The 26,769-nt window shown below is 55.3% G+C and overlaps 1 protein-coding gene across 7 annotated transcripts in view; it reads right to left on the reverse strand.

The window, feature by feature from the left end:
• AFAP1 (actin filament associated protein 1) overlaps positions 1 to 26,769 on the reverse strand; it is a 146,727-nt gene that overhangs the window by 45,072 nt on the left and 74,886 nt on the right. For all 7 annotated transcript variants that reach the window (XM_027074428.2, XM_027074270.2, XM_027074369.2 and 4 more), the window contains 3 exons: positions 17,681 to 17,892; positions 14,131 to 14,310; positions 1,483 to 1,578 (listed from right to left, as the gene is read on the reverse strand). In XM_027074428.2, coding sequence (XP_026930229.1) covers positions 1,483 to 1,578; positions 14,131 to 14,310; positions 17,681 to 17,892 — 488 coding nt within the window. The remainder of the gene's footprint in view (positions 1 to 1,482; positions 1,579 to 14,130; positions 14,311 to 17,680; positions 17,893 to 26,769) is intronic.

Genomic DNA, 26,769 nt, shown 5'->3' on the forward strand with positions numbered 1-26,769 from the left:
CAGTGCCGTGCCGTTTGGATCTGTCTGAAGAGGGAGACGGGCCTGGGGCGGGGGACCGATCCGAACAGCAGCAGAGGCACGGGTCTTTGGTACGAGACACGTGCTGAACATGCAGACGCGTTTGCTGCCCCTTACAAGGTTTCTAAACTGGGAACGTTGCTCATAACACACACGTAATGGAGGAAAAGCGGCATAAGCCATGCTATGCATCAGACCATCCAAGCCAGCTAAACCTACGCACTGCTACGGGGAGCTTCCTCCTCCATGCGGTGGCCTCACGAGTGACTTCCTTCGTCCCGTTTCTATTTCTTGGCCTTTCTGAGTCTCTACAGCGAACAGGCGTTAGTTTTGCTATCAGGAGAAAAACAAACAGGCCCGCCGTGTCCCAATGTCTGGGTGAGTGAGGCCTGTGAGGTTAATTTTACGTGTCAACTTGGAGGCGGTGGGTGGGGTGGATGAGACTTAACATTGAAATCAGTGGTCTGTGAGTAAGCAGACTGCCCCACTACGGTGTGGGTGGGCCTCACCCAATCAGGTGAAGGTCTGCACTGCGCAGAAAGACCAGCCTTCCCCAGCAAGGGAGGACTCTCCAGAAGACTGCCCGCAGACTTCACCTCCAGCCCGCAGACCTACACCGTACATTTTGGACTTGTCAGCCTCCGTGATCACATAAGCCAATTCCTCATAACACGTCTCCTCACATATAAATGAGTGTGTACTTGTGTGTGTATATCTGTGCACACACACACATAATCTTATATAAAACATCTTATATTTAAATTTTATATGTTGATAACACACACACCTTATCAGTTCTGCTTCCTGCAGAATCCAGACTAAAACGAGAAGAGACAAAGAAGGATCCATTCCCTGGCTGTGGGGGCCTGACAGGGGGGACTCAGAAGCTTCCTGGGACCCAGGCTACCCACAGAATATCTCCACGTGTACAGACACAGGAAGCACGGCCAGAGGGGGCTGGGCGTGTGCGCCACAGTGATGGGCTTACATGTTTCTGGCAAGAAAGGCCAACCCTCCAGCCCCTGTGCGGGGCGCTCACTGCGTCTTCCCACAGGTGAAATGCACGCGGAGCAGAGAGGGAACGTACCCTGGTCTGCAGGGAATGATCGTATCCCGGGTCTTCGGGAAGGCGCACTTGTGTAGCGCCTGCTGGATCCCAGACACACACAGACAGAGCGGCACGCAGAACAGCCACATAACAGCCACGACTTTGAGCACCTCCAATCCATTAACACCTTTAGCCCTGTTTCTGTGTCTGTCGCTGGGAACCTCAAACCAACCATGCAGTCTACGAAGTGACTAACTCAGGCTTTGTACAGAGTAGGCACTTGAGGCATAAGCAGCTGAATTGCATTTTTTCTCCCAACTTTAAGTGCTCGAATCCTCAGAGAATGTCACCAAGACTTTGAGGGAGGCCTACATCGACTGCAAGAGTACCACTCCCGGGAAGAAACACGCCCTTACCTTCTCCAGCTCCGTCTTGTGCACTGGGGAGCTTGATGGCGGAGGCCCCTCTGAATCCGCTGGGCCGCTGCAGCCACTGTAGACCTCTCGGATCACCTGTAAGAGGTGTAGACACGTCTGAGCTCTCGCAAAGGCAGGGACACATGGCGTGGGAGGAAAATCCGTGGGCGCGAAAGCACGTGGCTTTAAGTTCTAAGATGCCATCTGTTCACTCACTCGCCCACCAGACGTGTCTCCGATCCTGGACTGACACAGGCCATGCCCTGCGTTCACGGGCCTTCCAGTCCCGGATTATCCAGAGATCACGGTGAACAATGGGTACCCCCCAAACACGAAGGGAAAGTAAGACAGCAGAAGGGCCCAAAGACTGGAAGGTGATGTTTAACAAAAGGGGAGTGGCTGATCTGTAAGATCCGGAGGCCTCACTGGGGTGACACATAAGCCGGGAGTCGAATGGCCAGAAGGATGTGGCCACGTGAGGAACTGGCAGAAAAGGCGCCCAGGCAGAGGGACCAACGGGTGCAAAGGCCCTGTGGCGGATGGGAAGTGTTTAAGGACAGCACCTAGTACTGTGTGGCAGAGACGGGGGAGAGGCCACCAAGGGTCACAAAGCACGCTCAGGCCAGCGAGGGGGGCTGGGTTTGTGCAGTGAGAAGCCCAGGGGTGACGGGATTGACTTTGAGAAGCGGTACAGCACAGGGGCCGAGAGTGTGGGCCTCAGAGCCCAACTGCCTGGGTTTTCATCCTGCCCTTCATCTTGGGCAAAGCGGTGACCTATTCTGTGCTTCAGTGTTTCCACCTGCCACGCAGACACGCGACGGTCCCACCTGTGAGACTGAAATGGCCGGAGGCGGTGCCTGAAACAGGAAGCATGCCCCAGCAGAAGTGCTAGACCGCATGCGTGCTGCGGAGGGAGGAACACGGACAAGTAGAAGGAAAGGAGTCGGGCCCTCGTGCGGTGGCTCAGGGGACACAAGGGGGCAGTGCAGGCTGGGGCGATGGCAGGAAGGAGCTGAACAGTGGCCTCTGGAAGATTCTGGAGAACCAGCAGGCCCTGCCGGTGGGTGGGGCAGGAGGGAGGCGCCCACTCCAAGGCGGCTGGGTGCTGCCATATACTCCGACGACGACGGGGGAGGCAGAGAGCAGCAGCGGGTGGGGGAGATGCGAGGCGGGTGAGTGGAAGCAAAGGCGAGCTTCCAGACAGAGCTGGAAGTGAACTAGGCAGTCAGGGGAGAAGAGCCCGGGGGTGGGGGGTGAGTCGCCAGAGGGAGGGCAGACAGAGCAGGACGCAGGTCCAGGAGGAGGACCAGAGCCGGTCAGCACTTGGGGGCTGAGCCACAGGGGCGAGGCTCGTGCAAGAATGAGCTGGAGCGGCCAGGGAAGCGGGGGCGAGGCGGGAGGGTGCGGCTCCCCGGAGCACGGAGGAGGAGAGAAAGCCCCTCTGCTGGGGGCGGGGAGTGACCGAGGGGCTCCCGGGGAGGAGGCGAGCAGAAGAGGGTCTTCCAGAGGCGGCAGGAAGGCGGGGTCCGGAGAAGGCAGGGGGACACAGAGAGGCTGTCGTATCTGGTGGCAGGAGTCTGGGGACGCTCCTGTCTGGCCGGCTCCGTCTTCCCAGCGAAATATGAAGCGAGAACCTCAGCTACCAGCTCGAGGCCCCGACCTCGCTGAGCCTCCGTTTCCTCACCGGCACAGGAAGGAGGGTCAGGGTGGCCTGTCCCGCCATGTACACGGCTGTGATTAAATTAAGAGAAAACGAGACCCGCTCCGCAAAACGCCTGAGCCGGCACCCGGCACGCGGTGCTGCTCCGGTCATCGTCACCGTCACCATGGGGAGCGTCCTCACCATTGACGCCGGCAGCTCAGAGGGGTTCCCGCCCTCGACAGACGGGAGTGGTGATCCTCAGCCCCGCCAGTGCTCACAGCGCCCCCACGGTCACCCGCCGTCCCCTCCGTCACCACTGAGCTCCAGCAGTGAGCTGGACGTGGTTGTGGTCACCGGGGATGTGCAGCGAACAGGACAGACCGGGATCCGGGGCGGCGGCCCGTGCATTCTGGTAAGGCAGAAGTTAGCCGGCGGTTCCTTCAAAACGTCTTGTTCCTTTTGGAACTCAACTGCAGTTTGAGTCCGACCCAAGCACCTTCGGGGCAGAACTGAAGTGCCAAAGCCCCAGATATCCTGGTAGGGGTTTTGCAACGGGATCTCAGCACACATGCCCAAACTCGCCGCCTTGCACTGACGCCGGGATGAGCGCCAGGAACCCACAGGAGCCCAGGACACCGCGGCCAGCCATCTTCCTGCTCAGCCGTTTTATGAGAAAACTATCAAGCAAGGTACACATTTGGGGCTAAAGTAGGAAAAAGGAAGAAGAAAGAAAAGCCCAGAGAACTTGCTGCCACATTTTTTTTTTTTCCTTGTCGGTTCTGAGCTGTGAAAACATCACCGAAGTGACATGAATCGACCCAGGCCTTCCGGACACCCCAGTCTCTGTCCGTGCTGACTCCGCTCCTGCTGCCCTGCGCCAGGCCTCTGTCCCCACACCTCCCCTGCGGCTTTATCAGATCTGTAGTCGACAAGGCAAATTTTTATTCGATCCAAGAACAAGATTCTGTCTTTTTTCAAGGGAAAGAGTACAACGCAGCGGGATCTCCGGGGCCCTGGGGCCAGGCGGAAACGGGGTTTCGACCCCAACCCTACTGCCTTCTGCATACGAGAGGCGGAGTGTCCTCGCCCGGGACATGCAGGACACAAGGCCTCTGGGCCACCATGGGAGGCAGGACCACAGAACGTGAGGTGCCCAGCCGTGCTTCTGCCAGAGCAGGCAAGCGGCACACGTGGGCTCCCGTCCCCATCCCGGTGGCCCGCCCCAGAGGACGCACCACAGGACAACCGTGCCAACCGGCCGGAAGCTCCCAAGTTCGTTTCACACCGCAGAACACAACCTGCAGGAAGCCCCCTCTGGCAAAGCGTTTATGCAAGAAGCAACCGTCCCTTCTCACTCTTGCTCCGTCCGAGGCGGGAGGGCCCACGGCACCGTGACGCGGCTCCGATGTCCCTCCCGGCCTCCCGGGCGGCCATCCGACCTGTGTGGGGGGAGCTGTGCTTCTCCTCCCGGCCGGATGGGGCTCGTCCTCGGAGCCACATGTCTGGCGTGTGAGCAGCACCCCCGTCCTCACGTGCACACGGCTCTCGCACCCCGTGCGCCCACCGGCCCGTGTCTTCCCCTCAGCTGGGCCCGCTTTCCCACATGGGGCTGCATCTTGCTTATGTGGGTCTTCCCAAAGCCGAGCACGTAACAGCAACGTAAAAAGTTTGATTGGGAGGCGCCTGGGGGGCTCAGTCCATTGAGCGTCTGACTCCGGCTCAGGTCATGATCTCACGGTTCACGGGGCTGAGCCCCGCATCGGGCTCTGTGCCGACAGCATGAAGCCTGCTTCAGACTCTGTGTCTCCCTCTCTCTCTCTGCCCCTCCCCTGCTCATGTGCTTTCTCTCTCGCTTAAAAATAAACATTTTCAAAAAATTAAAGAAGATCTGATTAAAGAAAAAAAAAAGGAGGGAAGAAGGAAATAAAATGGACTTGACGTTTTCTATAGGGAAAGAAAGATGAATGAATGGAATCCAGGGGGAAAGAAAGTGGGCCGTCACATAAAGTAAGTAAACTCTCATGACAGCCTGTCCCCAAGCCTCTGCACAGATTTCTGAAATCCTTGGAGAACAAAAAGTTAAAACACGAAAAAGGAGTGTGCAGATAATAGCCACATCTGTGGCACCGACCCCACCCACAGGAGGGTAACCTCCTCACACTCTCTCCCACTCACCGCAGTGTCCCCTCTCTCCTGCTCCACAGCTGGACCCGTTCTGCCCACGAAGGTCCAAGGGACGGCGCACTGACATCGCCAGATGGGGTGGCCTCACCATCAATGCCAAGTAGTGTCCTCACGTCTCCTGAGAAGCCTTTCCTAACAAACCCAACCCATGTATCTGCAGGCTTAGAACTCTGTACATAAAGGATGTTCTTTTCTTCTCGACCGACTTCTCCTCGCTCCCGCGACCGAACTTAAATTCCTTGTGCAGAGTGCAGTGCCTCTGGCGATGCCTGGGAAAGAGACGGCATCCAGCAGGCCACAGGGGACCCGGACACACCTGGGGCCAGGCTCGGGGTCATCCCTGGCATCCCGCCAACATGGGATTATTTCCCTTCCCCCAGACTCAACCATAATTACAGCCCAGGTACAGAGAAGGGCACTGTGGAAAAGATGGGGGGTGGGGGGCATAAGCCGGTCTCCTTCCACGGTTTTGACCAACCAGCCAGCTGGATTACTTCCGATTTCTTTTTTGAAACTATCTTTCTGCTCTGATCTCCATTCATTGCCAAACTGCCCCCACACGGTTAATTCAGAAGTAATAAAGAAAGGGTTTATCACCCACGTTGCTCGGATAGCTGCAAAGGAAGAGTTCGTATTAATGTGTTTCTTTTTAAAGAGCCACATTCCACGAGAGGTTCCATAGGTATTTAAGAGAACCAGATCCAAATTCAGAATCACAAACCCTTCAGGAAACTAATTGTTATATGTTCTGTGGTATTTTTGTTTGCTTTTAACTCGAGCCCTCATCTCCAGAAACACAATCTCTGCACATTTTTTAAGGAAACCTGACCACTCCGTTTCTGGGAACATTGGCTGTTGTCTTCTGACTGACCCCTACAAAATGGCTCATGTTTTCAGCATCTGTACACACACACACACACACACACACACACACACACACACACAGAGTCAGTTAGTTTTGGCCTGAGCAGCTGGTAACGGACGTTGCAGACCAGAGGAAGAGAAACAAACTTGGCCACAATTCTTGAAGAGGCGTGGGGCAGGTCAGGTGCAGACCCCACGCGGCCCTCCTGCTCTCCGCACCTGACAGCGGCCTCAGAGAACGTCAGCTGGGCCATTAAAGCCGCTCTTCAAAATACCAAAAGCCTGGATAATAAGTTTGGGACAACAACACAGCAGTTTATATTAACAAAGACACGGCCCGTTTCACACCACAGTTCACGTCAGAGAGTTGTTTTAGAGTTTCTACACGAGGAACCCTAAGGGGTGACACTTTACATTCCAACAGTTGATTACAGTTCTAAGTGTGCATTTGTGTAACTTTTCAGCCTGTCTTTGTGATAATTCTGATCACTATCACCTCCACTTGGCAGATAAATGGGAAAGAGTTTGCTGACCTCGAACATCCTGATGGGCGAAAGCCCTTCCGGGAATATATATATTCCAGATTTCAGAGCCTTCGCTCACGCTCTGTCACTCTAACACGCCGTCTCTCAGATAAATAAGGGCTGTTCCTCTTGTGACAGAAGTTCTTTGATTCGGGGGGGGAAATCTGCTTCAGTCATAAAGTTGTGGACTTGACAATGTGAAATAAAAAGCCACGATGACAGCATTGGCTTATTTCACAGAAAATTATTGTTTCAAAGTTTTAAATCATTTAGAAAAAAATTGAACAAAGTTAGAAGACACAGACTAGCTAATTCCCAGACTGTGTGTAAAGTTGCAGCCATCAAGACGACGTGGCACTGGCACGACCACATGCGAGCAGACTAATGAAACAGACGGGAGCCCAGCGGTGGGCCCGCATGCCCACGGTCAATACATTTCCAACCAAGGCAATTCAGGTCATCAACGGCACTGAAACGACAGACTATCCACATGGAAGAACATGGATTTTGACCCTTACATCTCATCCTATACACAAAACCAATATATATGGACAAGACCAATGAATCAGAAGTTCTGAAGATGACAGTTAATGACCGTGATCTGAAAAACCCGTGTCGACCTGTGCACCCAGCAACCGCAAAATGCACATCCCTCAGCACAGACTCAGGGCATTTCCCAACACTGACCGCAAGTCCGCAAACCTCTGCAGTGTGAAATCATATGAAGTTCCGAGTACAGCGAGATTCAGCTAGAAACTAAACGAAAATAGATTATTTTTAAAAATCCAAACACGTGGAAACTGAGCAACGTATTCCCGAAGAAATCAGTGGTCAAAAAAGAAATCACGACAGACATTAGAAAGCATCTTGAACTGAATGACAATAAAAATACAAACATCAGAATGTACAGGACGCAGCTAGACTTTAAAAGTCTCTGCAGGGACTTTAAATGGATGCACGTATATTAGAAAAAGGCTAAGAATCTATTATCTAAGTATGAACTCCGAGAAGTTCATCATTCAACCAAGTCCATAGAAGTCCAAAACTATAAAGAATTAAGCCAAAAGAAAGACGTGGAGAACAGAACTGAGAACAGAACACCAGAGTACGAGGGTGAAAACCCAACAGAGCCCAAAGGTGGCTTCTCGAGACACCCAGCACAGAGGGGGGCCGTCTGGCAGGGCTGAAGGACGGAAGGCCCAGGTGTCTCCATTCTGGTTACTGAAGACAGTAACCGCCACTCCCCTTGACAAAGAAGACAAGGTGGATATATTTTTAACACCACCGCAGTTTTCACTCATCAGAGAAGGAGGATAGAAATAACCTGGACACATTACGTTCCCACACGGGAAGAGCCCACGGCAAGAAAGCAGTGACCGCGGCCACCTCCTGACGGGCCGGGCGGCGGGAGGCAGGGACGCCCACCGCGGAGGCTGGGGGAGAAACCAGCCACATCCGAGCAGCCGTACGTGGGCCGGCACGATGGTTTAAACGTCAAGGAGCCCCCAAGACCTCGCGAGACTGCGCCCCCCCCCCCCCCAGCCCTTGCCCCTGCGCCCTTACTGGGCGTGCGGGAACAACACGGATGGCTGGAGGCGAGGAGGCCGGGTTCGGGGATGTCCTGTGGGCACGCGGGAGGCATCTTGCCGTCCCGAGCGAAGGAGGGTTGGAGGCCGTGATGTGGACGCCCCTAGCTCCGGCCTCGAACGCATCCCGCTCTCATCCTGATTTTCACGCTGCTTCCAGCTGGGGCTCGTACGTTTACTGAGACCTAGAAGCGGCAGCACCGCGGTAACAGCGAGAACAAACGGCGGCGGAGACGGCAGCTCACACTTACAGAAGCGCTCACTGTGCGCTCGGCGCTGTTCTGAACGTGTCTACCTTAACGTGCTATTTTATGCTCACAGGTCAGAGAGCAGGCGCCACTAGGACCCTCCTCCCATTTCACAGAGGAGAAAACCGAGGCACAGAGAAGCCAAGTAGCTCATCCAAGGCGCGAAGTTAGGACCGGCTGAGGTCACAAGCCGAGGGCGCCTGGGTCTGGGCTCTAGTGACGCCATCTGCCCGACACTGGCGCTCACGTCCTTCTCCCGGTGCTTTTCTATCCACCATACTGAATTTCGGAAACAGTGGTGAGACTCAAATAAAACTTCCCCCAAATGGCTTTGGAATGTCCTTCACGTCGACTGCCCGCCGGACCACAAAACCAGTCAGATCAGGTATCTTAAATGCTACCTCAAGCACGAGCAGGGGAGGGGCAGCCAGAGAGGGAGACGGAATCCGAGGCGGAATCCAGGCCCCGAGCTGTCGGCACAGAGCCCGATGTGGGGCTCGAACCCACGAACGGTGAGATCACGATCTGACCGAAGTCGGACGCCCAACCCACTGAGCCCCCCAGGTGCCCCTTAAGAAAAGACTTCTGAGCGAAGGACATTTACAAAAAGGACAATAGGTGTAAACGGACAGGTCACAGAACCATTAATACAACTATAGGCTCTCAAACCGAACAAAAGGGTGCTGCTCTGTGTCAGCCGTAAGAAGCGAAATGCAGATTAAACTAGATGGAGAGGTGGCCCTTCCCCATCACGGGGCGCATCCCCGATGCTCGCTGACATACGGTGGGCGAGGCTGGGAGAAAGGCACTCTGACATCTCGCTGGCGGGAGCTGAGCCGGCAAACCTCCTGCGGAGAGTGATGTGGCTGTGTATCAACACTACGAGTCCTTACGACCTCCGTGCAAGCAATTAGTCTCCTGGATGTCAGCCGCCAGGCTGACAAGAGTGCGGGGTGATACACACACTGGGTTCATGATCACAGAATTGTCTGTCACATCCGAAGACTGAAACAACCCAATGTCCAGGAACAGGAGAGTATTTTTTTTTAATTGTGGCCTGTTTACACCATGACACGATACGTACTGGAAAAGAGAAAAAGGAGCGGCCCTATCCCCTAAATTGGAAAAATCTGCCAGACACTCGAGGTGTGCAGGGAAAGAGGCGGAACGCTGTGTCTTGTCCGTGGGGGTGGGAATTAAAATGTGCATTTCTACTTAACTGCATATGCAGATAAAGAAACCCTGGATGCCACTCAAGAAATGACTGCTCCCATACATGGCTGGCAGATGTAGAATTGCACAAGCAAACCCAGGAAACCATTTGTCATGTTCTAGCAAGGTCGAACATGTGCACACACGAAAGCCAGCCATGCCAACATAGGTATCCACGCCAGAGAAGCCATGCCACGCGAGACCAAGCGGCGTGCACGAGAACGCTCGCGGAAGCGCTCCAGGACAGCGACGGGGTGGACAGACCCTGTGGCCGTCGACCCCAGGACAGACATAAAACAGGGAGTGGAAAAAGCAAGCTTCAGGGTACGTGCGGTGTGGAGCCATGGACGTGAACATTTTTAAGCATAAGGAAAAAAAAAATCATTTGTCGTTCACAGTACATATATAAGTAAAAAAGTATTTTTAAAGTATGTCTAGGCAATATTTTGGATAAAAGTTACCTTTGAGGCAGGAGAAATAACTAATGGGGAGGCATGTTCCAATTCTATCTGCAGCAGTTGAGATCTCGAGAAAGAAGATACAAAGGGAAAAGGAGAAGATTCTTAGGACCCTCATGAATCTGAGTCACTGCGAATCTACGTTTTTTAAATTCTTAGGTGATACTGACAAGACAGCCAATCTAGTAACAGTATAGAGAAAGCACTTGACCCTTTCGGGGATCTGTTGCTTTAAAGAAAGAGAACTCTCTCGCTAACTCAAGCTAGTTTTGTCTCTGACTCATTTCTAATCAAGACTCCTTAGCTTCTGGGGCGCCTGGATGGCTCAGTCGGTTAAGCGTCCAACTTGGGCTCAGGTCATGATCTCGCAGTTTGTGAGTTCGAGCCCCGCGTCAGGCTCTGTGCTGACAGCTCAGAGCCCAGAGCCTGCTTCGGATTCTGTGTCTCCCTCTCCCTCTGCCCCGCCCCCACTCATGCTCGCTCTCTCTCTCTCTCTCTCTCTCTCTCTCAAAAATGAATGAACGTTAAAAAAATTAAAAAAAAAAAAAAGACTCCTTAGCTTCTGACACCGTCATACGTCATAGAAGTAAAGCACAAACATTAAACGGACGTAAATCAACTTCAGCTCTCTAGACGAAGGTAACTTACCAGCTATTATTTATTTCCCTTTTGAGAAACATCAGCCAAGCGCTCTCAAAATCTTGCGGTGAAGCTTCCTTCCATTGACCAACAGAGTCATGGCTGTGAGTCAGCTAAGCGCCTCCGATCGGCGTCTCACGTCTGGTGAGATAGGACGTGAGACTATGTCCACCCCATTGGCGTCTGACATCTTGGAAACGTTTGCTCTCTAGCTGTCTACTTGCGAGCTGCCAATGCCACTGCCCGATGAGACGGGAAAACGCAGCGACATTCTCGAGTCATTAAGAAGGGAGCGACTCGGCGCGCACAGAAGACACAACAAACCGTACGAGCGGGGGAAGAGGAAAGCTCAGGTCTCGGGCTGGCCCTTCGGGTTCTCCACTAGCGACAGGCGAACCCACGAGTGCAAAGGACAGAGACAGCTCGCCCAGAGCGGGACCAGGCCAAGAAAACAGAATCACAAAGGAGGCTCCCTGCTTCCTTCATCCTTCTTTCCCTCCTTCCTGAAGGGACGGCGCTGGGACCAGGCAAGAAGGAATGACAGGGAAAACGGCAAACTGCCAGGTGCCCAGCACGAGGAAGCCGGAACGTGAAGGGGAAACCGAGGCCAGTTCCCGCTCGAGCCTTCGCAGGCCTCTGCACTGTCCCTCCTGAGACCCGGCCCCTCTCCTACAACGAAACTGCTAACGGAACACCTTCCTCGGGCGGCCGCTCTGTGCGTGGAGAGATAACGATGGAGACGCGTGCTGTAAACTCTGAAGGGCTTCAAAGATTCTGCTAACGGTGGTGTGGATATGCGCCTTATGAAAGCTCCGTGTGGGAGGCTGAGCACCCAGAGCACAAGTTCCTGATCACATGGCTCCCGTCAAAACATCACATGCTCTGTTCAGTCTCTCCTGGTGCAGACACGAGAAAAGGCACCTGTGTGTTCAGACCAGCAGACAGAGGTGATCACTGTTAGCACCGTCACGGTCTGGCCTGCGTGGTCTCCCAGGGGAGAAGAGGGCAGTGAGGCTCAAGGGTGAATGGACACGTGCACGTTACAAGAACCACTGTTAGAGAACGTTTCATCAGGACTTCCCACTCCTCCCACCCCTTTTTCCAAAGCAGGTACCGCAGGCAGTGAGGGACTAGACGGCCCGGAGTCGCCTTCCTGAGGAGGACCGTCAGGAAGGCAAGAGAAGACAGACACAGCTTCTTCCCAGAGCACGAGAGAGCTACTGTCACCGTGAGGAATAGTGGGCCGAAATCCAGAGGAAGACGGAAACCTGGACGGGTGGGCTGGCGGCGGGGACTGCCTTTGCCACCCCAGGGGCGGCAGCCGAGAGACCAGGCAGCGGCTCTGTGGCCCCAGGGGCCTGGGAGTCAGAAGCTGGAGTCCACAGCATGCCCAGAATGAGGGCTCTGGCAAAACACCCACAATTAGGGTGGGGAGTGCATCTCGGAACAAGCGTGAAATGAATATCAACCTGTAACCTTGAATGGACTGCAGGCCGGGTGGCTCCAGAAAGCTCAAGCCCTGCAAGCAGACTAAGCTGACTTCGGAGAGCTAATGCCCTCGCGGCACGCGGCAGAGGCAAAGGAAAATGCTCTCTGATGGAGGAAAGTGTACTGCCACGGATTGAATTATTTCTGCAGGGACGACTGGACACCAGCATACGTGAGCACGAAGTCAGTCCCCTATCTCAACACTACGTGGAAGAGTCAACCAAAATGGATCCCAGACCAAGCTTCAGGTCTGACGCTCTAAAGCCATCAGAAGGGGACATAGGTGCACCTCTTTAGCACCTTGGAACAGGCCACGGTTTCTCAGACGTGGTGCAAAAGCAAAACCAGAAGCAATGAACGAGCGATACATCTGACAACACGGAGGGACCTTGAAAACCGTTACGCCAAATGAAAGCAGCCAGGCACGGAAGGACGCGCGCCGTATCTGTGTTTGTATCACATGTGGAACACAGGCAAGTCTCTGCAGACAGAAAACCAATCGGCGGTGGCCTGGGGCCGGGGGGCGGGGCCGTGACTGCTCACACAGGGGGTTCGGTGCTTCTCTTGGGGGAGACGAAAATGTTCTGGAATTACACCGTGGTGAATAGACTAACAGCCACTGAATCGTGCTCCGGAAGGGTGAATTGTATGGTATGTGAATTATACTTCGATAAAGCTGTTCTAAACAATTATCGAATTCATTGTTTTCCCCACACAGAACGAGCAGCATGGTCGTCGGAGGCCCCGGCGCACAGGAAGGCAAAATGACACGAACAAGCACGTGTACAGAGTGGACCAGGTCCACCCGCGACCCAAACCCCTGTCTAACCAGACCTGTTACCTGCTTGTTACGTAAATAAATGACCATCGTTTCCACAGGAAATTTAGAACTGTAAAAAGTAAGTGGTATTTCCAGGCCGAAGAAGAAATAAGTAGAAATTCTAGAGTTCCATAACCAACGCTCAGAACCCAGTGAATGGGGACACATTTAACAGCAGCTCTGACACAGCTAAGAAGAGAAACGGTGAGCTGGAGAGAGACACGAAAACAGTAGCCAGACTAAAGGAGGGGAAAAAGGTAGGAAGATACAAAGAGAAGATAAGTAGAATATAGTTAAAGCGTCTAATGTATATTTAAACATAGCCGGAAGGGAGAAGAGAATGGGACAAACTTCTATTTTTTAAGAGACATGGATGAAAATTTTTTTCTAACACTTAGAAAGATGGCAATCCACAGATTTAGAAGCCCAGGGAATTCCTAGCAGAATAAATAGAAAAGAATCCACATCCGGACACATAAAAAAAAAAAAAAAAAAAAAAAAAAAAATCAAAGAAAATCAAAGGAAAAGAGAAAGACGGTAAAACAGCCCGTGAGCCGGAGGCAGACGGCCTTCTGAAGACCAGAGGTGGAGGGATTAACCACAGAGTGATCAGAATACTCTGCCATCAAAGACAAAACTGCTCAGGTCAACCCATTCGTGCCGACACCTGAAAAAATACAAACTGAAATAAAAACAGGTCTGGGGGGGCCCCCTGGGAGGCTCAGTGGTTGAGCGTCCGACTCCCGATCCCGGCTCACGGTCCGTGAGACCGAGCCCCATGTCGGGCTCTGTGCTGATGGCGTGGAGCCTGCTTGGGATTCTCTCTCCCTCCCTCTCCCTCTCCCTCTCCCTCTCTCTGCCCCTCCCCCCCTAGCGTGCGTGTACTCTGTCTTTCAAAACAGAAAAACGAGACGAAACAAGACCCAGGTGTGGGAAAGAGGCCTGGCGACGCGAGCGGCTCAGCGGCCAGGCGAGCGCCTCACCTTCAGCCACTGCTCGGCCTGCTCCTTGCTCTGCACCGCGAGCACCAGCGGGTCGGTGCCCTGCTGGGTGATCTTCAGCTCGTGCTTCTTCTTCTTGCTGTCCTTCGGGATGTACGTGACGCTGCAGCCTTGCAGCGGCAGCTCCATCTGTGGCTGCTGGTCCTTGGAACTCTTGTAGCACTGCATTCAACACGAGACAGCGGAATCAGGCTTAAGGAAGTACAAGCAGAAAGGCTGATGAAACCCCGGCGCGACAGAGGGGCCGGCGCCCGCAGGAGGTCTATCTGAGCAGCGGAGAAGCCCCGAGGCTGGGGGCTGGGTCTGCAGACGCACACGCGTCACCCACACGGGGCGCGCTCCGCATGGCACGTCCCCCCCACGCACGTGAAAATACATCCGCTGGTGGTTCAGCCAAGGTTACCGAGCATCGATGACCCGACTCAGCAGAGACAGAAACTCCCTCCTCTGATGGGGATCAGGTACCAATGGAGCGTCCTCGGGAAGCGACAGGAACGTGATACACCAGAACTGCCGAAAGGCACACCCCTGATGTGGGCGGACGATACTCTGGATGCTCTATTCTACAACCTACGGCGCTGGGTATCCGCCTGTCTCATCCTATCCCCTTCATCCCCATCAACGCGTCCTACACATCATGTCTGCAAGCGTTTGCTTTCTAGTTGAGTACAGGATCCAAAGTTCACACGGCTCCATCTACACAGCAGACATCCACTCTAAAGATCTCAGTGCCGTGGTGAGCACGAGGAGTTAGTTCACATCAGTGGTGTGTAATCCGGATCTGTAAAATCCGGACTAGGATCAAATCTTGCCCAAAGGTTTCTCCTCCCACCTTGGGTCTAATTGTATTACTTAGGACCAACTGTACACATCTTCATGGAAATAGATGGTCTGAGGGTTCAGGCATCCAAGTCCTACTCTGTCACTGATTGTATCTGGCCCCTGGGAAGTCTCTCAAGCTCTCTGAGCCTGTTCCCACATTTGTAACACAAACTATTGCTGTGATTATCACTATTTTATGGAGTCACTAAATTATTGGTAACTATAACACCTCCCACCAAGTCAGCATCATATGAGGCATTTCATAATTTCATTTGATCGCCACAGCTGTCCATGTTGCAGACTAGGGAACTGAGGTTCACCTGGCTAAATAGCTTGCCAATATCAGACACCTGGAAACTGGTAGACCCCAGCCCCACATGGCATGAGTGCAAAGCCCACTACCTACTGGGGAGGGACAGGAGGAACAGACCCCTATTTTCAGAAATGACTTCCAGAGTCCTCTACTTTCCAGTTCTAAAACCTTGGCTCTTGAGCACCACAGGTATGGAACACATCCACTTTTTACAAAAATCCACTTGATGGCTGCCCCGGTCTGAAAAGGAAGGAAAAAAAATACACCGAATCCAACTAACCCTGGATTGTTATGAATACTTACCGTTCGGCAGTCTCTTGTATTCTAGGTTAGCGCAAGAAAGGAAAGAAACAGAGAAGAGGGAATTGACAGTACAAGGGGTGGGAGTTAGACGGGAAACGTGACAGCTTGTATTTTTCTCCAGTTAAATGTCTCAAAATGGGATGTGTCACCAGCCCTACGTGAAAGTGCAGGCTGGAGACCCCTGCGGGTTGGGCTCCCGGGGACGCAGACTCTCAAACAGAGGACGGTGTGCGGTATCTATCGGGGCGCCCCCTGAGAGCCACGCCCGCAGGACGGAGGGGTAGTAAGAGGGGGCAGTTCAGATAAAAGTCCTCAGCTGAGCCTGCGGGATCTCTGGAGCTGGAAGGCACCATCGGGGCCGTCCTGATGCAGACCCCCGAGGAGGGGCCGTGACCTGGGCGAGCCGTCCTGAGGGGCGTCTGGCCCATCACGGCGTCCACCGCAGGGCCGCCTGGGCACGGAAGGTCACAGATGCCAGGTGCCTACTCGAAAAGCTGAGGATGACGATGCCGATGGGCAGGAAGGCTCACTTAGGGAAGGGCCTGGCTTTTTGTTTTCCACTGACAGTTTTCTGTGCTGTTCAAACTTGGAAAGCATTCGCTTTCGTCACTGTTGATGTTTTTTCAGTGTCAACAGGGGTGATCTGGGCACTTGCATCATAGGTCATTTTTGAGAAAAAAAAAAAAGCTTCATCCTAGTAATAATTAACTTGGATTCTGCATTTTGTCAAAGAAAGTGTTTTCACATGGTTTTTCCGTTAGTTTCTTCTGAAATGTTTACAACGAATCTAAATGGTAGGTGTTTTCATCCTGGGCATCCTCTCATTTGCAAGAAACGAGAAGGGAGGGGAGGGTGTGGAAGAGGAGGACGGTCGGGAGGGGTAGGGGGGCTGTGGGGCACCGAGGGCCCTGCTCCCTGACTGCTGAGCCCACCACACAGCCACCTGCTTCCTGCTCCTGGTTCAAAACCCCACATTCACATGAGTCCACTGCACGTCGTTGAAGCATTTACGTAACACGGCCACATCTTGCAGCCATTATGTCAGATTGTAAATAAGGACCATATTAATCTTTTAAATCTGTTTTTTTCATTCTGTACTTTAAAATTCCCGCATGGCATCATTTTTGGCATGTTCTAAATTTGGGAGAAATTCAGGCCACACATGTGGAAAAAATATGTATTCTCAGTGTTTAAAAAAATTGTTTTTAACCATTAATTTAAAAATATACAACGCCCCAAGCATCCAGTAAGCATTCCCATGATTCACAGAAGAAACTGTAAAGAAGGGGGTTACCCGCTCCACTCAAGGGTGACACACAGAATCATAAATCCTCCCGTGTTCTGTTTTAACGGTAGAATTTGGGGAGAACCTTTTCTCCAAGGTTAATGAGAAGGAAAAAGCAAATGCAAAAATACACTCTACAATTCACAGTTCCGATGATCAACCACGTTTTCTACGAAAGCTGGAAGGACAGAAGGAGCAGGGGGGGAGTGACACACGCTCTCAAGGGCTCTGGCTTCCTCAGGGGGGCCCCTGTGGGAAGGACACGGCAGCGGGCGGCCCGCGTGTCCCTGTCCCCGGCTTCCCTGTTTCTTAGCCTATCTTCCTCTTCAGCCCCTCAGATTAAACAACAAGAAAAGAATCTGCCTTTAGTTTTCCAAAAGAATTTCCTTGCCTGGGCACTCTCCCCGCAAACCGTGGCTGGCCCGCCCGCCCCACTCGATGACCTGGCTTTGAGGAATTCACTGACTCACTACAAACGAGAAAATCCATCTTGCGCCGTCTGGCAAGTTAAAGCCCGTGCGTTTCCATGGGCACACGCCACAGACGTTAGTGGCCCGGGGCGGGAGGCCCGGGGCGGGAGGGACTCTGCCCACCGGTGGGGGCAGGAAGCGGAACCGAAGGCACGCAAGGCTCGGTGCCCACGGCCCGCACTTACTGCCCGGCGCCCGACCGCGGTGAGTGCACCCACCGCCCGGCAGCCACTTCCCCCCAGCGGACGTCGGCGCCACCCGGGGACCGATCCCATCGAGTCAGACCGCCGCCCAATCCCGCCGAGCCTGCGCCAGCACGAGCCGTGCGCGATGCGTTACCAGCAGCTTGGTGTCCTTGATGACACAGAGGAGCTTGCTCCACTGCCCGAAGCGCTTCTTCCTCAGCAAGAAGGCGCAGATCTTGGCGTCCTTCACCAGGTCCATGGAGGCCTCCTCGGACGGCCACTGGTGCCGCGTCTTCTTGCCCTTTCCGTCCTCCTCCTCCTCGTCATACGACTCGTAGGAGCTACTCATCGCGTCCGAGTCGTAATCTGCCAAAGTGAGGAAAGCGGTAAAGGTAAAGCGCCTGCCTGCAAAAGCCTTATGTGGAAGCTACCGCTGCTCTGGGCTCCAGAGCACGTGCGCCGAGCCAGTAAACGAGGAAGGGGCTCTGGGTTCCGTGCGCCACGCAAAGAAAGGGCAGTTAGTAAAAACGGGGGGGAAAAAATCAACGAGACAGCCGGTGGAAGCGAAGGAAAAGTTTTCAACTGAAGGGCCTTAGAATCCTTCACCCGTGAGAAGCAGCCCTAGACTGTCCAGCGAGGGATTGGCCGCCTGCAGACCCCGTGGCGTCGGGTCTTGGCCCCGCCGCTGCCTGGCGAGCGGGCCCCCGGTTCAGCAGTGTGAACCACCGGCCGCAGAGCGTGGCCCTCCCCTACCGCAACACCAGGTCAAGGCTCTCCGGGGTCTCCAGCGTCGCCCCGTGCGCATCACCACGCCCTCGCTGCGGACGTTCCAGATCCAAGCCAAGGCCGCCCCTCTCCTCGAGTCCTCCTCGAGGCCTCCGGACGCACGTGCGCCCGTCCTTCTCATGCCGCAAGGCAGTAACGCTTCGTGTCTGATGGCGCCCAGTCTCCCGAACGCAGCACATCCTCCCTCGCTCCTGCGGCGCTTCCGCTCACTTCCCGTGTGTCCCACTCCATTTCCCTTCGCCTGAATGAATGTTCTCGCCTTTCACGATTTAATTTACGGGCACCTCCTCCACGATGCCCTCCGTGAATCGCCAAAGCCGGCCCTCCCTAATTCACATGCTGAAGCTCTCGCCCCAGCGAGACTCTATCTGGAGACAGGACTTCTGGGAGGTAATTATGCTTAAGCGAGGTTATATGAGGGGGGTCCTAATTCGGTAGGACTGGTGTCTCTCCGGGGAGAGCAGGAGTGGGGTCTTGCTCTCTGTCCGCCACGTGAGGACACTCGGAGACGGCGGCGGTCCGTGAGCCAGGACGAGGCCCTCGCCGTGACCTGACCGGGCCGGCACCCTGCTCTCGGGCATCCAGCCGCCGGCACAGTGAGGAGACAAGCGTCTGGTGTCGGGCCACCCAGTCTGCGGCGTCTCGCTCCGGCAGCCCGGGCTGAGGCACTAGGCGAGACGCCCCTCGTGTCTGCCTCCACAGCCTCCACCGTGCTGTCCTGCTGTTTGTCGACACCCTGCATCAGGCTGCAAGCCCCCCAGGGCAGGGAGACCGCCCTGCAGGATGCGATGGCCCCAGCACAGGACAACGTACCTGGCCCGGGGCAAGGAACCAGGGTCTGCAGAAGGGCGGACTGCTGGATGAACCCGTTACACCTGCAAAGCCCTCGGACGAACGGCTGGTGCAGAGTCCAACGAGTGCGAGGGACTGTCCGTCTTCTCAGCCTCAGCCCTGCCGGACGACAGGCTCCTTGACACGGTGTCGACTTCACCTCTGCACTCTCCCGCACCCCCAGACACATCCGGAACACTTTCCCTTCTCAGGACACGTCTGAGAGACGGATGGACATCTACACGACGCGTGACTCGGGTGGACGAACTACGGCGGACGTGGCCGGCCGCACGGTTCTGGAGCGATGGCAGCCGCAGACCTTCCGCTCGGCAGAATCCACCTCTTGCTCGCTGGGAACTGGGTTACAACCTGCACTCAGCGCTCATGCCCACGCTCAAATGTCATCACAGAGAATCAGTACTTCGAGCGGGGACAGCTGTTCGGCCGGGTTTTCAATCACGATGAAGCGGTCAGGGAAGGGTGTCCAGCAAGAGCTTGTGGGGGCAGCGCTGAGAATGGGTGCGGTCAGGGGGCAGAGGCCGGCGGCCCAGAGGCACCTGCGTCCTGCCGATGAGGACCTACCCAGAGGACCAGGCAGAGGGTGAATCCAGGCCTGAGAAGGGCCCGGCCCGAACTGCTGCGGACAGAGAATGAGAGAACGGCCCGTTCCTGCCCCTGCGCAGACATACAGCCTTCCCCTGGCAGTCGGGCTGTCCTCCCCGAGGAAACGTCCTCCCCATGCGCACGCGCACCCACACCACCGCCCCGTTTAATGCAGGAGTCGCAACAGCTACTTAAATTCAGGTCTAAGTCAAGTCAAAGAAAATCAGGTGTCAGTTCCTCCGTGGCACTAGCCACATCTCCAGAGCTCAGCACTCGCGGTGGCAAAGCGGACGTGGTGCCACAGCCCAGACGGGGAGCGTTTCCACTGCCGGGGAAGCTGTCTGGCCTGTGCTGGAGTGACTCATGCGTGCCAGGTAGAGCGGGGCAGGCCGTGGGAGACAGGCCGGGGGGGGTCGGCACACGGGGGGCAGGGGACACCAAAGGTAAAACTCGATCCAGACCTTTTATGTGTCGGTGCCAACCACACACAGGAGTCGAGGAGGAACGCGGAGCAAAAGCACCGAAAACATCAGAGCGGAGCCTCTTGTTTTCCAGTAGCACCTACATGCTTGCCACAGAGGCCACGTTACTGGTTACACTTGTGGGGAGGGGCTGGGATGAGGAAGGGGCACACGGGAGCTTCTGGGGCTGACGCGTTCTCCTCGTGACCTGATGGCGCTTCCACAGATATCCTGGATCGTAAGTCAGGAAGTCCATATGCATATTTTGAGTACTTTTCGGTAAACGTACAATGTTTTTTACAGTAAAAGGGTTTTAAAAGTTCAGCATGGCTAGAGCAGAGCTCACGTGGCAGGGAGTGGCGAGGCACGACACTGAAGGTAAGTGGAGGGCCGCCAGACTCGGAGAGACCCAGTGCGCACGGAGGTCTCGGAGGGGCGATGCACAAAATCAGATTTTTCCTTCCCAAAGGTTATGCCCACCATAGTTTGAAGGACCAGGAATCCCTCAGTGCTTAGCTCATTTCCTGGAATAGCGAATCCACTAAACACTTAGCAAACGAACGAGCAACAGCATTAACGAATACTTACAAGTGGAAGAAAGACCTTTGATTTCATTCATGCAACAAGTATTTACCAAAGGCTCACGATGCATCAGATATTACTTTTCTTATTTATACAGTTGACCCTTGGACACAGTTTGAACTGCACCGGTCCACCTGGAAGCCGATTTTTTTCAAAAAACACAGGACAGTCCTGAAGATGTATTTTCTCTTCCTTATGCTTTTCTTAATACCATTTTCGTGTCTCTAGTTTACGTTATTGTGAGAATACAGTACATGATATACATATGACAAACGAAACGTGAGCTGATGGACTATTTGTGCTCACGGTTAAGGTTTCCAAGCCAACAGCAGGCTAGCAGCGAAGATTTCGCAGAGTCAGAAGTTACGCACGGATTTTCCACTGTGCGCAGCGCCCGTGCCCCCACCCCAACGGTGTCCCAGGCCAGCTGTGCTTCCACGGGTACAGCCATGGAAGACCAGGCCCCCGCCCCTGAGACGGGCGCACCTCAGTACCGTGGTCCCCCCTGAGCCGTGGTCTCACTTTCTGTGGTTTCAGTTTGCCACGGTCGGTATGATCCAGAAGCAGGTGATTCTCCTCCTGACGTGTGGTCAGAAGCTCACCAGCAGCCTCACGCTGCGTCACGCGCCCACGTCACCTGCCTCCTTCATCTCTGCACATAAGCACTTGTCATCTCACATCATCGCAAGAAGAAGGGTGAGGGCAGGACAGTAAGACGTTGAGACAGAGAGAGAGAGAGAGAGAGAGAGAGAGAGAGAGAGACCACATTCACACAACTTTTATTACAGTGGTTGTTACACTGGTTGCATCGTTGTTAATCTCCTGCTGCCTGATTTACCAATTAAACTTTATCACAAGTATGTGTATAGGAAGAAACACAGCACATACGGGGTTGGGTACTGTCTGCAGCTTCAGGCATCCACGGGGTTCCCGGAACGTCTCCCCCCCGGAGGAGTGATGGCCAACAGGGCCCCTGGTGGCCCTCTCTGTACTGGGGAAGGCTGAGGTGCCCAGCGGAGAAAGACAGCAGGTTCACTGCCCACCCCCCCCCCCACCCCCCGCTTCTGAGAGAGAATCGGCACATTCCTTTTTAGGAGACCGGCAGCCAACTTAGCAGGAAACACAGAGCAGTCAGGGGTACTGACCACAGTCTGAGCCTAAAGGAAAGTCAATCTCTGAGAAGTCTCTCCAACGCCTCCCCAATGGAGAGCAGGACGTCTCATTACCTCCTCATTCCCTGCACCCCCTGGTGGCTCCAGTAGGACTTCAAGGAGCTCACTGTCTGGGGCTGGGGTTTGGAATATATTAGGAAACAATGAGGACTTTGTGAAAAGTTAAGAAGGACCCGGGATGGGGGAGGAGGAGAAAGAATCACCACCGGCCTTCAGACCTTGAGGTAAGCGGAACGGGTGTTTCGGAGATGGATGGAGGGTTTCCTTTCGGCAAAGTCCAAGAGGGTGCTGATTAGAAGCCCCCAAGCCCCGGCGTGTCCTGGCATCCCGTGTAGACGTCTACACTCCTTATAAAGCAAGGAGGCAGCCCAAAGAGCCAGCCAGAGACCTGTGTGGATCTGTGTGTGTGCCTGATGTCACTGGTTAGGAAACAGTCCTCAGGCCAGACTAGTCACGTGGGCAGTTGTGATGGAACCAAAGAACATTCCGATGGTCAATTACTTGCAACCAAAAACGTTAAAATGCGTATCGTAGACCTATCTCCATAGCCCAGAAATCAGAACATTTCAACCAACTGCCCTTGGGGAGCGAGAGGACAAGGGGCGCGGGCGACCAGGAACCAAAAACAAGATGAAATGTGGATCTGAACCCAAAGCCCCAACAAGATCCACGGCGACTGCCGCCAGCTCAGCCAGGCTGGACCCGGCTTCCAGCCTTCCTGGCCTGTGTGACCAGGGTGAGGGCCAGCACCACGGGCCACCACCAGACGCAGACCGGAAGGCAGAAGGAACGGCGGCACTCTGAAGGAAGGTTGCCGGGCTCGGCCCCCGGTCCCGGAAGTGTCGCCCGCCCTGCTGCGGGGCCCCCTCCTGGGGCAGCTCGGATCCCCTCGGTCCTGCGCCACGGCCAAGAGCACCGGCATCTTCTGTGTCACCCGTGTTGCCGAGTGTGGAGGGACTCACAGGCAGATGGACTTGTCTTCGTGGATTTCGGCGAGGCCCCGAGCCCCGCCACCTCCAGCCGGCTGCTCTTCCAGACTTCCGAGCCACCAGATGCGCAGGCAGCGGCTTTCGTGGACTTCTACGGCTGCCGTGACTGTGTGAGGTCCACGTCACCATGGCTCTGTGTCTCGGATCATACCCTGTTCTAGAAGCTAGCAGAAGCCTGACAGAAGGCAGGCCCCTAGAGGTGAAGCTCGGCGCAGACCCTTTAGGATTTCAGGGCACGGCGACACCAACCTCTGGAAACAGTTTACCTTGGAGAAACTGCTTTTGGCTCACGGACACCCTAGTGGCGTCTAAATGCTTGGTCACGGGCGCCCCAGCTGCCCAACACGGGCTCCGTGTCACCTGACCCACCGCGGAGAACCCGACCCTCACATCCCAGCGGTCTGCATCCATCGGGCTCCTCCAGGCCCGGAAGCTGTACGTAACAGGTAGAAGCTAGTATTTCAGATGCACGTGGTCCTGTTCCTGCCACACGGGCTCCTTCTCCCAACAGGGACCTCTCGGCATGGCCTACGGCTTGGCTGCGTGGTCAAGACTAGAGACTAACTGGCAGCAAGAAGGTCTGCAGAGGGGTGCGGACAGGCCTCCCAGATACGCTGGGAAGGTGAAGACTGACATACCGGGAGAGCTCTCGGCAAAGCCTCCGCGGAGGGGCTTCGTGACCGGGGACATGACACGGCCCGTTACACGAGCGTTGGCCAGCCTCTTTCCCCAGGCTGCCCGTCCAGATGCATTCACGCACAAGTGGCCGTGGTCCGGGGATGGACCTCCGCTCGGCAGGGTCAGTCTGACTCCTGGCCCTGCTGAGGGCCCTGCCTGCACATGACCCTGTGCCCCGTGGCCCCAGCCAGCCCACCTGGAACTGGACCACGTCCTCCACAGAAGGGGCAGCAATGCATTCGCACTGAAAGAGATCACTCAAGACAATCCGCTCTCCCCGCCACGATGCTCCTGCCTAAAGCCCCATCCACGGTCTTGCAGAACGCCCCGTTCACCAGCACGGCATCCCGCGACGTTGCTTGTGACCAGAGAACTCTGCTATAGCAGATGTAGCCCGCGCTATGGGTCTGTGCTCGTGAGACCCACTGGCCATGCTGTGTCCCCGTCCCCTGAAGTGGGTGACCCAACAGGCCAGCGGAATACCCTTTGAATACCCAGTTCTAGGACCAGCTTGACTGGCCACCCCTGGAGACTGGGGGTGCCATCTTCGAGAATACCTTCTGGTAGGGTGTGCTGCGCCTCAGTTTCCCCCAGAGCCAGGGCTCACGGGTCTGGGAATCTAGGGTTGAACACGGTAGTGGCTCCTATCTCTATTACCCCTAGCGATCACGGACATTTCTGCCTCCCTTCCCTGACAATTTTGGCTCTGCAGCCCACAGGTCTTAGTTTCTAAGGGCAGAACGTTCCCTCCAAAGGACACAGTGACTGCTCCGTTAACCCAAAAGTGGAGACAACGGGGGGGGGGGGGGGGAGGGGGTTATTCCAGTGGCTGGGGTGACTAGTCACGGCCACACCAGGGCGAGGGGGGCGGGGGGTGCAGGTCTCTAGGGTGGCCCCGGTACTCCCGCTCCCTGTAAGTGAACCATCCAGTGCAGCACAGACCTTTCGGGAAGGAAAGGTGAGTCATCTTACCGGGTTGATTGGCCAAGGTGCTTGCCGAAGCCAATGGGAACAGGAAGGAAGTTACAAAAACGAGCCATGACCACTGACCAGTTGTAGAAATGAGGACGGGACTAGTTACACACAAGGCTACTCATCCTGACTCTGCTGTGTGTGTCTCCCCCATTCCCTACGATCTCACAGCAGAAACTCTAATGGCAGGTGGTCGTGCATCACAACCTTCAGGTTACAGGCTCCCAAAGGGGAGAAAGACCCCGCGGGAAGAGCAAGGGACTTTGCCTCCTCTGGGGTGGAGGGCCGGGGAGCTTTCTGTGATACGGGTGACAGTTGGGTCCCATGACCCTGCACTGTGACCCTGCACTGTCCCTACCTGGAAACCCAACGCGGTTCAGAGCGTGTGCCTGGGTGCCAGACGGACGCCGGAGAAACAGCGGTAGCTTTACACCACATCAACCGAGCAAGGCTGCAGTGACGTTGCCCAGAGTCCCTTTCTCGGCTGGCTCTGGCCACAAGAGAGGTCTGCGAGCAGTCCGGAAGGCCGGAGGGGAGCGGCCTCCAGCACTCTCCGCAGGCTGGCGCGGGGGGCGGGCGCTGCTCCAGCGCGCACACAAGTCGCTGGCCAGCCCTTGCTGGGCCCAGAGCCCGGGCAGCTCGTGCAGGTCCTGTCCCTCGTCGTCGGAGGCCCGGCCAGGCGCGTGCAGCTCTGCGGAGGCACATCCCCGTCTGCCCTCCCCCTTCCTCCGGATCCTCAGCGTTTCTTCCCAACCACCAGCCCTGCTCCATGGGCCTTTCTGGCCGTTTCCACGGCTGCCTAAGCCTCATTCCCTTCACAGACCCTTCATTCCATGACACTCTTGACAGCCTGCTTCTCTGCTAGACCCACACCTGACCCAGGGTTCGACAAGCCGGTGCCGAGTCCCTAAGGAACCATCTGGAAGCCAGCCCGCTGCCCGGTTTCTCGGGAGCAGGGGGAGGTCCTCACCACCAGCTGTGCAGCTGCAGACACCGGACCGAGGGAGCCACGCGCATCAGCCCCGCTGATTCGCGGCCCCGAGCGTGCGTCCCACTGGTCTTGCTTCCGGAGCAAGCTCAACAAAAGCTCCCCACCGCCAGTAAGTGTGGGACGGCTTCTCTGAGGAACAGGCCAGGACACCTCGCTGACGGGGGGCTCCTCAGACAGGCCCCCCGACGTCAAACAAAATGACTACCAGGTTCTGGCCCAGACAGTGTGTTGCGGGTGGGGGCGAGGGAAGGTAGGAGAAAGCTAGAGCCAGACTGTTCCAAGTGCTGGGCAACCCTTGTCGAAAAACCCGTTTCCCTGTGCTCAGTGCAGTGACAAAGCAAAGGACTCCAGTGAAGTCCTGAATCCACCGGGCCGTTTCTGTTTCCATGTTTTCTGAGTAGGCCCCTGATTTCTGAGATGGTGGACACTTAGAAATTACTCGAACGCATCTTCCATGAGTAGTTTTTACATAAAAGAAACATTAGAACACTTGACTTAGAGACCTCAAAGCCCGATAGGGCCTGGCCTCCATCGCAGAACGGTCCCCTTCTCCCTCAGCGTGCACCTGTTCCGGAAGCTGGGCAAACTGGCGCCCTGCCCTCAAAGGGCCGGCGGTCCCGCTCGCTGGGTTCTCACGCAGAAGACGTACCACGGGAGGAGGCCCTCCTGGAACGATCCAGGGAGACGGTGGCAGCACCTCCGCCTGCCTGCTGCCAGGGGACAGGGAGGTCAAAGACCGCGAAGTGCCGCAGGGCAGAGACCTCGGGCGACGGGAAGACGGCCCCGGGAGAAGGCGTGCATTCCCGTGAGAAGACAGATGGAAGAGGACCGTGTGCCACGAATATTAACGTGCCGGAAGCCCCGAGACCAAAATGAGCAAACCCGCCTGACTTCCCGTCTCATGTGTCTAAGAAAAGCACGGCTCTCTCGTCCACAGGGACCCGGATGCCGTCCCCGCACTTCACTCGGGGACAACAGCTCCTGCCTGACAGAGGATCGGGGGAGAGATGAAGGCGGTGATCCGGCACCAAAGTCCAGAGGTGCTTAGAGAAAGGTGCTCCGTGTGAATGCGGGGCCTGGGACCCAACAGAGGTACTTCTGAGAGCTACCAGGCAGGCGCCAGACCAGAGCCTCGCCAGGACGGCTCCAGCCTAGGCAAGAATTTTCTAGAAAAACCT

Source organism: Acinonyx jubatus, chromosome B1 (genome assembly GCF_027475565.1).
Source record: "Acinonyx jubatus isolate Ajub_Pintada_27869175 chromosome B1, VMU_Ajub_asm_v1.0, whole genome shotgun sequence".
Lineage (NCBI taxonomy): Eukaryota > Metazoa > Chordata > Mammalia > Carnivora > Felidae > Acinonyx > Acinonyx jubatus.